The sequence below is a fragment of the Cherax quadricarinatus genome, chromosome 2 (assembly GCF_038502225.1).
Source record: "Cherax quadricarinatus isolate ZL_2023a chromosome 2, ASM3850222v1, whole genome shotgun sequence".
Taxonomy (NCBI): Eukaryota; Metazoa; Arthropoda; class Malacostraca; order Decapoda; family Parastacidae; genus Cherax; species Cherax quadricarinatus.
This window is the reverse complement of record NC_091293.1, coordinates 659,270-673,221: the sequence shown is the minus strand read 5'-3', so window position 1 is coordinate 673,221 and position 13,952 is coordinate 659,270. Positions and strand designations below refer to the sequence as shown.

Here is a 13,952-nt window from a genome sequence, read left to right as displayed (position 1 = left end):
TATACTACTCCAGTAGATTCACAGACACAAGAGGAGATATAAAAAAGACCTGGAAAACACTCTCTCAGATTCTAGGGACCCACAAACTGAGAAAAACCAAGAATATTGTCCTAACTAAACCTAATGAAACACCACTACATCCCACTGACACAGCTAACAAGATAAACGACTTCTTCTCAAACATAGGATCTAATCTCGCCAGTAAAATCCCAAATACCAATGCCCATGCCGGGGACTACCTAGATGGAAATTTCCCTAATTCCTTCTATCTTGCACCAACTGAGCCCACGGAAGTCATTGAGATCATAAAGTCACTTAAAAATAACTCGGGGAATCTGTCTCATGTCCCACCATTACTGTACAAGCAAGCGGCCCATGTCCTTTCGCATGCTATTTCATTACTTTTTAACAAGTCAATAGAGACTAGCACCTTCCCGAAACTACTCAAGATGGCAAGGGTTACACCAATACATAAAGGTGCTGACCCTACAGATTTAAACAACTATAGGCCAATATCTAACTTACCATTGCTATCCAAAATCTTTGAGAAACTCGTGCACAGGAGACTGTATTCATTTATAAAGGCTCAAAACATACTCAACCCCTGCCAGTTTGGATTCAGGAAAAATAAAAGCACTAATGATGCAATCATAAAAATGCTAGATCTGCTTTACACAGCATTGGAAAATAAGGAATATCCACTAGGAATTTTTATTGACCTAAGAAAAGCTTTTGACACAGTAAACCACGACATCCTACTCCACAAACTTGATCACTACGGTATAAGAGGCCATGCGCTTGCTTATTTCAAATCTTACATTACTAATAGGTATCAGTACGTCACCATTAAAGACACAGCATCAGCAACACGGCCACTTGATACTGGAGTTCTGCAGGGAAGTGTCCTTGGTCCCCTGCTCTTCCTCATATACATCAATGACCTTCCAAACGTATCCCAACACCTGAAACACATTCTCTTTGCTGATGACACGACTTATGTCATCTCTCACCCTAATCTTGCCACCCTCAACACCATTGTGAATGAGGAGCTGATTAAAATATCGACTTGGATGACAGCCAATAAACTTACGCTTAACACTGACAAAACCTACTATATTATGTTTGGTAGCAGAGCAGGAGATGCACAAATTAACATTAAGATTGACAACACTCTAATTACCAGAAATAATGGGGGAAAATTCCTAGGCTTATACCTTGACAACAACCTGAATTTCAGCACCCATATCCAGCATATAGCCAAAAAAGTATCCAAAACGGTTGGGATCCTCTCCAAGATACGATACTACGTGCCGCAAAATGCCCTTCTCACACTATACCACTCACTTATTTATCCATACCTCACCTATGCTATTTGTGCTTGGGGATCAACTGCAGCAACACACCTAAAGCCAATAATAACCCAACAAAAAGCTGCAGTAAGAATAATCTCTAAATCCCATCCCTGGCAACACACCCCCCCCCCCACTCTTCATAGATCTAAACTTACTCCCAGTTCAGTACATCCACACTTACTACTGTGCAATCTATATCTACAGGGCCTTAAACTCTAATATCAACCTTGACCTAAAACGCTTTCTTGATAGTTGTGACAGAACCCACAGGCATAACACCAGACACAAACATCTCTACGACATTCCCCGTGTCCGACTAAACCTTTACAAAAATTCAATGTATGTCAAAGGCCCTAAAATCTGGAATACCCTACCTGAGAATTCTAGAACTGCAGACACATTCATCACCTTCAAAACTACCATTAGAAAACATCTTATCTCCCTGATACACCCCGTCAACTAACTACACGAATACCACCTGGTGGTTCACACTTACACTCGCTCACTCATTTGACCATAAACAGAAATATTAATCTCAGTCTTAAAATAATGAATCCTGTGATACTCCAATACTGAAACTATGTACTGTGCCAAAACAAAAGCATTCACATTGCTAAACTCACAAACTAGTATTTAGTCACTTAGCCATAATACCAACTTACCTTATAATTTGTAATATTTTACAATTATGAATAAAACTAAGTATGCCCGAAATGCCTAGCCATGCTAAGCGTTCTAGTGGTACACTCTGTAATCACAATTTTACTACATGTAAACCAAACAATAACCAAATTTCTGTAAACTCAGCATTGTAATCCTTATAGAGAATAAACTTTGAATTTGAATTTGAATTTGAATCAAGGTAACCTCGCTGCCTTCACCAGAACTAACACATCAAGATAACCTCGCTGCCTTCACCAGAACTAACACATCAAGGTAACCTCGCTGCCTTCACCAGAACTAACACATCAAGGTAACCTCGCTGCCTTCACCAGAACTAACACATCAAGGTAACCTTGCTGCCTTCACCAGAACTAACACATCAAGGTAACCTCGCTGCCTTCACCAGAACTAACACATCAAGGTAACCTTGCTGCCTTCACCAGAACTAACACATCAAGGTAACCTTGCTGCCTTCACCAGAACTAACACATCAAGGTAACCTCGCTGCCTTCACCAGAACTAACACATCAAGGTAACCTCGCTGCCTTCACCAGAACTAACACATCAAGGTAACCTTGCTGCCTTCACCAGAACTAACACATCAAGGTAACCTCGCTGCCTTCACCAGAACTAACACATCAAGGTAACCTCGCTGCCTTCACCAGAATTAACACATCAAGGTAACCTCGCTGCCTTCACCAGAACACATCAAGGTAACCTAGCTGCCTTCACCAGAACTAACACATCAAGGTAACCTCGCTGCCTTCACCAGAACTAACACATCAAGGTAACCTCGCTGCCTTCACCAGAACTAACACATCAAGGTAACCTCGCTGCCTTCACCAGAACTAACACATCAAGGTAACCTTGCTGCCTTCACCAGAGCTAACACATCAAGGTAACCTCCAGAACTAACACATCAAGGTAACCTTGCTGCCTTCACCAGAACTAACACATCAAGGTAACCTTGCTGCCTTCACCAGAACTAACACATCAAGGTAACCTTGCTGCCTTCACCAGAACTAACACATCAAGGTAACCTTGCTGCCTTCACCAGAACTAACACATCAAGGTAACCTCGCTGCCTTCACCAGAACTAACACATCAAGGTAACCTTGCTGCCTTCACCAGAACTAACACATCAAGGTAACCTCGCTGCCTTCACCAGAACTAACACATCAAGGTAACCTCGCTGCCTTCACCAGAACTAACACATCAAGGTAACCTCGCTGCCTTCACCAGAACTAACACATCAAGGTAACCTCGCTGCCTTCACCAGAACTAACACATCAAGGTAACCTCGCTGCCTTCACCAGAACTAACACATCAAGGTAACCTCGCTGCCTTCACCAGAACTAACACATCAAGGTAACCTCGCTGCCTTCACCAGAACTAACACATCAAGGTAACCTCGCTGCCTTCACCAGAACTAACACATCAAGGTAACCTTGCTGCCTTCACCAGAACTAACACATCAAGGTAACCTCGCTGCCTTCACCAGAACTAACACATCAAGGTAACCTCGCTGCCTTCACCAGAACTAACACATCAAGGTAACCTCGCTGCCTTCACCAGTACTAACACATCAAGGTAACCTCGCTGCCTTCACCAGTACTAACACATCAAGGTAACCTCGCTGCCTTTACCTTCGATGAATTCCCAGAGTTTTTGTACTCCTGGAGCCCGGCCGTGGGCCAGGCTTGTCTGGTGCTTGCCTGGTCAAGCAAGCTGTTGCTGGTAGATCTAGCACTTGTAGCTACAGTAATAACTAAGTTCCACATTACATCATTGTGTAGTCTTGCCACACAGCATAGTACAGTAGGTGTACACTGGTAACTAGTACAATAACATTACCTGCTGGTGTAGTCTTGCCACACAGTGTAGCCAGGCACACCGGAGCAACACACACATATCAGCTCCGGAGAAACCATAAGCTTGTTTGGCCACCGCTGTAACTTCTCCTTGGTTCATACTGTGTTTATGGCAGGAGAGAAGCTGTTGTAATATACTGTCTCTCTCACATGTGTTGGGCAGAGGCACCGTTAACTGCTTGTCGAGTGCGGCAGGAGACCGCAGCTTGTGGCCAACACTCTCTGCTTGACTGGTCGCAGCTACCACCAACACTGCCTCTCCTCCTACCTGCAAATATAATTCTCTGATAAAACAACACATGCTGTATTAACAATTATACTAGAATACCAGTGAAAGTGTTGAATAATGGTGAAAGTGTTGAATGATGGTTAAAGTGTTGAATGATGGTGAAAGTGCTGAATGATGGTGAAAGTGCTGAATGATGGTGAAAGTGCTGAATGATGGTGAAAGTGTTGAATGATGGTGAAAGTGTTGAATGATGGTGAAAGTGCTGAATGATGGTGATAGTGTTTCTTTCTTTTTTGGGTCACCTGCCTTGGTGGGAGATGGCAGACATGTTGAAAAAATAATATTATGTCATGTTACATGGTATAATAATACCTGATAGTGAGTGTAACACTGACACTTTTGTATATTATATATGTACTTTTAATACTTTCACTGTCCACACTACACAAACACAATGTTCCCACAATTTTCACATTTTTCCAAAAAGAAAAAAAAGATTGTTTTTCTTCTCAAATGGTAGAGAATTTTTTTCTGAAGGTAACAACACCAAAAATATTAACCCTTAAACTGTCCAAACATAGGGCTATGTTTGCACACGTAGTGCTCCGAACGTAGATCTACGTTCGATTTTACATTATGTAAAAAAAAACCTAGATCTACGTTTGGAGCGCTACGTGTGCAAACATAGATCTACATTTGGACAGTTTAAGGGTTAAATTTGATGGAAAAATTATGGAAATATGCACGCACAAAATTAGTGGTCTGGGTGCAATTTATGCATTGACAATTTTGCCCACTTTAGAGTCCTATTTTAAGCAATTGCTCAATTTGACCAAATTTTTACTAGTAATTCTGCTAGTATGGTCTCCATTCTATTGACTGAGCACAAGATGGAGCATCTGACACCACTAATCATCGATTATTGATAAATGAATTTTTTGTCTGTTGTCTTAACAATCCTGCACTGTCTCTTCTAAAATCACGTCTTTCTGATCAGACATATTAAGTAGTAAAATAAAATAAAATTTGTTTGGATTATTAACCTGGCTTTTTATCCAACTACAATAACCCAACAAAGTTAGTGCATTACTGAAGACTGTCTTATTTTCATTTGGATGTGACCCACATCAGTTGACTAACACCAAGGTACCTGTTGCTTGCTAGGCAAACAGTGACAGCAGGTGTAAAGTGATAACACCCAGGTACTTACTGCAATGAACAAGGGCAGCAGGTGTAAGGAAACATGTCCAATGTTTCCACCCTTGTCAGGGATCTAAATAGCTTCCTTTGTCCTGTGGTGTTCCTCAGAGTTCTCTTCTTGGACCACTATTCTTAACTGTTTATTCTTAACTGTTTATGTTTGTAAAATTATCGGACACGGGTCGTAGGTTTGAAATAACAAATGATCAAGAACTAGCATGTTTCCTCTCATTCACTGGTTTGACTGAACCTTGTTAAGACATATCTCAACACATTATCAACCATGTTCAGTGCTGTAGTTTAGTAGAATTTACCCTTATTCTAATCCATATTTTCATGACTGTTAGTGAATAACAGTAATTAATTCCCAGCTACTTAAGACACCTAAGGTGCTATTCAAGGTGCTAATCCAGGTACTTAAGTGTTTTATTCTCTGTCTTATTTTATGCTTGAAACCATAACTTTTAACTTTGAAATAATCAAGGTGCTAAAGTGTTTTATTTTAATTTTCAGTAGCTCCATTATTTTTTAGATTTAAATTAACTATCTTAGTTCATAAGTTTATAATTGTTAGTGGTTTAACATCATTGCTTCGGTATTTTTGTTCTTTAAACCTTAAACTGTCCAAACAAATTTACGCTCACATGTGTAGTGCTCCAAAAGTAGATCTATGTTTTTTTACATATTTTCAAATATAACAAAAAAAAAAAGTAGATCAGAGTTTTATTTACATGTTTTCAAATGTAAAAAAAAAAAAGATTACGTTTTTTTACATACTTTCAAATGTTGAAAAAACGTAGATCTATGTTTGGACAGTTTAAGGGTTAATAATTGTAACGGCTATTTCTCTACGTACCCCTTATGAATGTAAGTATCGATCCTGATATCAACCTCTTATTGAACAGCACACATAGTCCAAACAGTAATTGCCATTACTACACTGCTAGTCAGGCTAATACCCTTCTCAATGTCAGCAAGAACATTACAGTCTTCAACTACAGTGGACCCCCGGTTCACAATATTAATCCGTTCATGAGAGCTCGTCGTAAACCAAAATTATTGGAAAGAGAATCAATTTTCCCCATAAGAAATAATAGAAATCAAATTAATCCGTGCAAGACACCCAAAAGTATGAAAAAAACTTTTACCACATGATATATTAAGTTTAATGCAATATAATAATTACAATAACACTAATAACAATAGAATAATTGATACTTACCTTTAATGAAGATCTGGTGGTGATTGATGGGATGGGAGGAGGGGAGAGTGTCGAAGTTTTTAATGTTGAGATGGAGAATCCCCCTCCATTAGGACTTGAGGTAGCAAGTCCTTTTCCGGGGTTACTTCCCTTCTTCTTTTAATGCCACTAGGACCAGCTTGAGAGTCAGTGGACTTCTGTCGCACAACATATCTGTCCATAGAGGCCTGTACCTCTCGTTCCTTTGTGACTTTCCTAAAGTGGTTCACAACATTGTCAGTGTACAGGTTGCCAACACGGCTTGCAGTAGCTGTGTCAGGGTGATTTTCATCAAAAAAGGTTTGCACTTCAAGCCACTTTGTACACATTTCCTTAATTTCAATAGTCATTAGCACCCTTGGTCTCGATGGGTTGGCACTAGAAGCTTTCTTGGGGCCCATGGTGACTTATTTTGCAGAAAAAAAAACACCAAAAACAGTGATAATATGGATAATATAGAATGTACTGAATGTATCCTTAGATGCGCGCACACTGGCTGGCTTGTAAACACTGGACACGTCTTGTACGAATCATATCGCATACCGGGTTTTGTATCGGGAACCGAGGCAAATTTTCTGCGATATAATGCATTGGTTACCGGATTTATCGGATACCAATAGCATCGCAAACCGGGGGTCCACTGTACAATGTTAGATCATTGAGTAAACACTATGATGACCTCATTGCACTACTTAAGTCTCTAAATGCTACTATAACTTTCATTATACTTACTGAAACCTGGCTCAGACAAGATCTGACAGACATATTTACCATACCTGGTTACACAGCCATACATAACTGCAGGCCCGACCAATCAGGAGGAGGCACTGCCATCTATTACTCTGATGAACTAGAATGTGTGAAATCATCTAATGTATGGGACGAAAATGGTGAATATGTAATAGCTAAATTCACATCAAGAACACTTAAGAAACCTATAGCAGTTGGTGCAGTCTACAGACTACCACACTCAAACACTTACACTTTTAGCAATAACCTTAGAAAAATGATAACTGAGTCAGAGTTGAATAAACACCATGTGATACTAGCAGGAGATTTCAACATCAACCTTATCCAAGCAACCGACCCTCCAGTAGTTGATTTCACAAATGCTATGAACAACAGCTACCCACTATAACAAAGCCAACAAGAATCTCTAACACTAGTGCCTCGTTACTCGACCATATCTGGACCAACATAATATCCCCACTACAAGCAGGTATAATCACAGATAACACCACAGACCACTATCCTACCTTTCTCATAACCAACTTATCTAAACTGCCTCAAGAAACAAGAAAGATCTCATTTTGCCTGCATGATGAGACATCGATAAACAGCCTAAAACTAGCTCTAGGTGCCATTGATTGGCAGAGAGAGCTAGATGACAGTAATAATATTGAAAAAGACATCAAAAATTTTTACATAAAACCCTAAACCTCTACAACAAACATTGCCCAATCAAAACAAAACAATGACAGAAAAGAGGCTAAACATCCCATGGCTAACTAGAAGTACAATGGACCCCCGGTATTCGATGGCATCAGTATACGTTAAATTAGGTATTCGATACATTTTAACACAAAAATTTTGCCTCGCTAATCGTTAAAAAACCCGCCACATGCGATTTGTCCGGGACGTGTCCACGTGTGGCCTAAACTGCCCCGTGCGTGCCAGTGTTTACAAGCCAGCCAATGTGCTCGAATCTAAGCATACATTCGGTACATTCCATATTATCACAGTGTTTTTGGTGCTTATTTCTGCAAAATAAGTCACCATGGACCCCAAGAAAGCTTCTAGTGCCAACCCTTCGAGAAAAAGGGTGCTAATGACTATTGAAATGAAGAGAGAGATAATTGCAAAGTATGAAAGTGGAGTGCTTGTGTCGGAGCTGGCCAGGTTGTATACAAAACCCCAATCAACCATCGCTACTACAGTTGCCAGGAAAACGGCAATCAAGGAAGCTGTTGTTGCAAAAGATGCAGCTTTGTTTTCAAAACAGAGACCGCAAGTGTTAGAAGATGTTGAGAGACTGTTACTGGTGTGGATAAATGAAAAACAGATAGCAGGAGATAGCATCTCTCAAGCGATCATTTGTGAAAAGGCTAGGAAGTTGCATGAGGATTTAATTGAAAAAATGCCTGCAACTAGTGGTGATGTGAGTGAATTTAAGGCCAGCAAAGGTTGGTTTGAAAGATTTAAGAATCGTAGTGGCATACATAGTGTGACTAGGCATGGTGAGGCTGCCAGTTCGGACCAAAAAGCAGCTGAAAAATATGTGAAGGAATTCAAGGATTACATAGACAGTGAAGAATTTAAACCTGAACAAGTGTTTAATTGTGGCAAAACAGGCCTGTTTTGGAAGAAATTGCCAAGCAGGACCTACATTACTCAGGAGGAAAATGTACTAACAGGACATAAGCCTATGAAAGACAGGCTTACTCTTCTGATGTGTGCCAATGCTAGTGGTGATTGCAAAGTAAAGCCTTTATTGGTGTGTCACTCAGGAACTCCCAGAGCGTTCAGGCAAAAGAATGTCCTCAAGGCTAATTTGTGTGTGCTGTGGAGGGCAAACAGTAAGTCATGGGTCACTAGGGACTTTTTCTATGACTGGTTACACCATGCATTTACCCCCAATGTGAAAAATTACCTAACTGAAAAGAAGTTAGACCTTAAGTGCCTCCTGGTATTAGACAATGCCCCTGGTCATCCTACAGACTTGGCAGAGCGACTTTCTGGGGACATGAGCTTCATTAAGGTCAAGTTTTTGCCTCCTAATACCACTCCTCTCCTGCAGCCCATGGACCAGCAGGTCATTTCCAACTTCAAGAAACTGTACACAAAAGCTATGTTTCAAAAGTGCTTTGAAGTGACCACAGACACTCGATTGACTCTAAAAGAGTTTTGGAAGGATCACTTTAACATCCTCAATTGTGTAAACCTTATAGGTAAGGCTTGGGAGGGAGTGACTAAGAGGACCTTCAACTCTGCTTGGAAGAAACTGTGGCCAGAATGTGTAGACAAAAGGGATTTTGAAGGGTTTGAGGCTAACCCTGGGAATCGTATGCCAGTTGAGGAAACCATTGTGGCACTGGGGAAGTCCTTGGGGTTGGAGGTTAGTGGGGAGGATGTGGAAGAGTTGGTGGAGGAGGACAATGATGAACTAACCACTGATGAGCTGCTAGATCATCTTCAACAGCAAGAGGCCAGACCTGAGGAAACTGCTTTGGAGGAGGGGATAGAGAAATTGAGGAAGTTGCCTACTTCACAAATTAAAGAAATGTGTACAATGTGGACAAAGGTGAAAACCTTTATGGATGACAATCACCCTCACACAGCCACAGCTATTGCAAGCTGTGCTGGTGACTATTACAATGACAATGTTGTGAACCACTTTAGAAAAGTCATAAAGGAACAAGAGGTATAGGCCTCTATGGACAGATATGTTGTGTGACAGAGGTCCACTGACTCTCAAGCTGGTCCTAGTGGCATTAAAAGAAGAAGGGAAGTAACCCTGGTAAAGGACTTGCTACCTCAAGCCCTAATGGAAGGGGATTCCCCTTCTAAACAATAAGTTCGACACTCTCCCCTCCTCCCATTCCATCAATCATCACCAGATCTTCATTAAAGGTAAGTGTCATGTATTCTATTGTTAGTAGAGTACTACAAACTGTGCATGTCTTCTTCAGTTGTGTGCATTAAACTTAATATTTCATGTGGCAAAATTTTTTTTTGCATACTTTTGGTTGTCTTGCACGGATTAATTTCATTTCCATTATTTCTTATGGGGAAAATTAATTCGCCTTTTGATAATTTTGGCATACGATGAGCTCTCAGGAACAGATTAATATCGTATACCGGGGGACCACTGTATTCTCAAATCTATTAATAAAAAACACCAAATTGAAAAACAGTTCAGATTAGGCTTAATTACTAAAGAATTTACTAAAAGATACACATCAATACTAACAAAACTAATACGTAAATCAAAGCAAATGTATTATGAAAATAGATTTAGTGATATGAAAGGTGACATGAAAAGTACCTGGCAAACCCTCTCCAAAATTTTGGGCTCAAGGAAACTGACTGGAAATAGAGAGATAGACTTAACTAAACCAGATGAACCTCACATGCAACCTACAGACACGGCCAACAAATTTAATGTCTTCTTCTCTACTGTAGGATCAAAGCTAGCCAGTCAAATTCCTAGCTCAAATACCCATCCGAGCGAGTATCTCACTGGCAACTATCCAAATACTCTATTTCTAGCTCCAACTAATCCCACTGAAGTCTCACTCATCATTAAATCATTAAAAAACAAATCAAGTGATCTAGATAACTTGCCACCATTTATATATAAAAAAGCTGCACCAGAACTGTCACCCATTATTGCAACAATGTTTAACAAATCTATAGCTTCCTCAACCTTCCCATCCATACTCAAGACAGCAAGGGTCACCCCGATCCACAAAGGAGGTGATCCAACTGATTTGAACAATTGCAGACCCATATCAAACTTGCCCTTACTATCCAAGATCTTTGACTAAATAATACACAAGCGACTTTACTCCTACCTTACAACCAACAACATACTTAACCCATGTCAGTTTGGATTTAGACCAAAAAAAAAGCATGAATGATGCTATTATACAAATGATTGACATAATATACACAGCTCTCGATAAGAATGAATATCCCCTGGGGCTCTTTATCGACCTAAGAAAAGCGTTTGACACAGATGACCACAATCTCTTGCACCTCAAACTGAATCATTACGGCATAAGAGGACATTCTCTTGACTACCTAAAATCCTATCTTAACGACAGACACCAGTATATACATGCAAATAGAGTCAACTCCGCTATCCAACCCGTAGCTGTAGGAGTACCCCAATGTAGTGTCCTAGGCCCACCCCTCTTTCTCATCTACATCAATGATCTCCCCAATGCATCCCAATTCCTTACACCAGTTATATTCGCAGATGACATTACATATGTCTACTCCCATTCAGACCCAGCTGTGCTTGAAAACACTGTAAACAATGAACTGCTAAAGATATATGATTGGATGATGACCAACAAACTCACACTCAACATAGACAAAACTTACTTCATGCTGTTTGGTAACAGAGCCTCAAATATTCGACTCAACATACTGTTAAATGGTTCCCCTATATCAAGACACACAGAGGGCAAATTTCTAGGCCTTCTCCTTGATAGTAATCTTAAATTTCAGTCCCATACCCATCACATAGCCAAGAAAATTTCCAAATCAGTAGGAATCCTTTCCAAGATGCGCTACTATGTACCACAAACGTCACACCTTACCCTGTACCACTCTCTAATATATCCTTACCTCACATATGGTATCTGTGCCTGGGGCTCAACCACAGCCAACCACCTTAGACCCTTAATCCTTTCGGGGTTTCTGCCGTACTAGTATGACTTATGCGCCAGGGTTTTTGACGTACTAGTACGCATAAATTCTAGCGCCCTCAAATCTAGCAAGAGAAAGCTGGTAGGCCTACATATGAAAGAATGGGTCTATGTGGTCAGTGTGCGCAGTATAAAAAAATCCTGCAGCACAGTGCGTAATGAGAAAAAAAAAACTTTGACCGTGTTTTTAGTTAAAAACAGCGACTTTGCACTATTTTCGTATGGTATTTATTGTTGTATTCTAGTTTTCCTGGTCTCATTGTATAGAATGGAAGACATATTATAGAAATTGAGATGATTTTGACTGGTTTTACAATGAAAAGTACCTTGAAATTGAGCTCAAAGTAGCAGAAATGTTCGATTTTTACCAAACTTCAAAAGTAAACAAATCATGCTAAGCGTCCAATACACATCAACTGGTGAGTCTAATATTCTTTCACAAGTGCGCAGATATTATTTATACCATTTCTACACTAATGCAGTAGTCTGCATAACAGTAAATCTTATTATTTTTGTGAGAATAAAAAATCAGTGTGGAAAGCAAAAGAAATGTAAGAGAGCCTGGGGATGTGACTAATGAACAGAGGAAATGTTATTTTAGTGCCAGGAATGTGTGTATTGTTTATTCTGGACCCTATTTGGAAATTGGCATCTTTTGAAATTTGTGTGAAATTGGCAAAATTGCTAAATTCTGACCACTTTATTGGATAGTTGAAATCGGTAAATGGGTGGTTTCTTGTACTCATTCGATAGAAAAAACGGATTCTAGCAAAATAGTTATGATTTTTGTCAACTAGTACACTGGAATTGGCCGAAAATATAGCTCAAAGTGGGCAAAATCGCCGATGCATAAATATCATCGAGACCGCTAACTTCGTGAGAGCATAATTCCATAAGTTTTCCATCAAATTTTATACTTTTGGTGTCATTATGATCGGGAAAAGATTCTCTATCTTTTCTTAAGAAAAAATATTTTTTTTTTTAATTTTGGCAACCCTGAGAACAAGTCTCTGAGAGGGCCTGGTGACCCTCAAAGGGTTAATAATCCAACAAAAAGCTGCTGTGTGGGTGATAACCAGCTCCTGTGCTAGACAGCACACCCCACCACTTTTCAAAAGACTGAACTTGCTAAATATTGTGCTTACTACATATACAGAACTTTAACCCATCAACGGTCCAAGCAGATTTAAGTTCATATGCGTAGTGCTCCAGAATTTAGAGCTATGTTTTTTTACATATTTTCAAATATAAACAAAAAAAGTAGATCAAAGTTTTTTTACATGTTTTCAAATGTAAAAAAAAAAAAATCTACTTTTTTACATACAGTGGACCCCCGGTTAACGATATTTTTTCACTCCAGAAGTATGTTCAGGTGCCAGTACTGACCGAATTTGTTCCCATAAGGAATATTGTGAAGTAGATTAGTCCATTTCAGACCCCCAAACATACACGTACAAACGCACTTACATAAATACACTTACATAATTGGTCGCATTCGGAGGTGATCGTTATGCGGGGGTCCACTGTACTTTCAAATGTTGAAAAAAAACGTATATATATGTTTGGACCATTTACGGGTTAAACTCCACTTGCAGACAGCCTGCACTGTCTGCACAGACAGCCTATGCTGTCTGCCAGCTTAGTTCATATTTCACGGCACTAAGGTGCTGCCCTCTAGGCCAGCCCAAAGTCAGTGGGACGCTGGGCCCACTCGCGCACTCACTCAGCGGCCTAGCAGAAGTCAACAAGCCATACTAGCTCTCTCCCTCATGGTCATGGCCCTACCGGGCCATGGGCACAACACACAACCCTGTGTACCCACCATGACATTTACAAATAAACTAAGAAGCCTCCAAAGACATATCATTCACTCATCCGCTTTCAGATCACCAATAACCTGTTTCACATTGGTGGGAAGCGGTGGTTGCAGCAAGTTGTGTTGCCCGAGAGGAAGGAAGAGGG

The 13,952-nt window shown here is 40.1% G+C and overlaps 1 protein-coding gene across 3 annotated transcripts in view; it reads right to left on the bottom strand.

The window, feature by feature from the left end:
* The window catches only part of LOC128703497 (ATPase family gene 2 protein homolog A), a 197,434-nt gene that overhangs the window by 101,502 nt on the left and 81,980 nt on the right, over positions 1-13,952 (bottom strand). For all 3 annotated transcript variants that reach the window (XM_070087022.1, XM_070087027.1, XM_070087035.1), the window contains one exon: positions 3,870-4,154. In XM_070087022.1, coding sequence (XP_069943123.1) covers positions 3,870-4,154 — 285 coding nt within the window. The remainder of the gene's footprint in view (positions 1-3,869; positions 4,155-13,952) is intronic.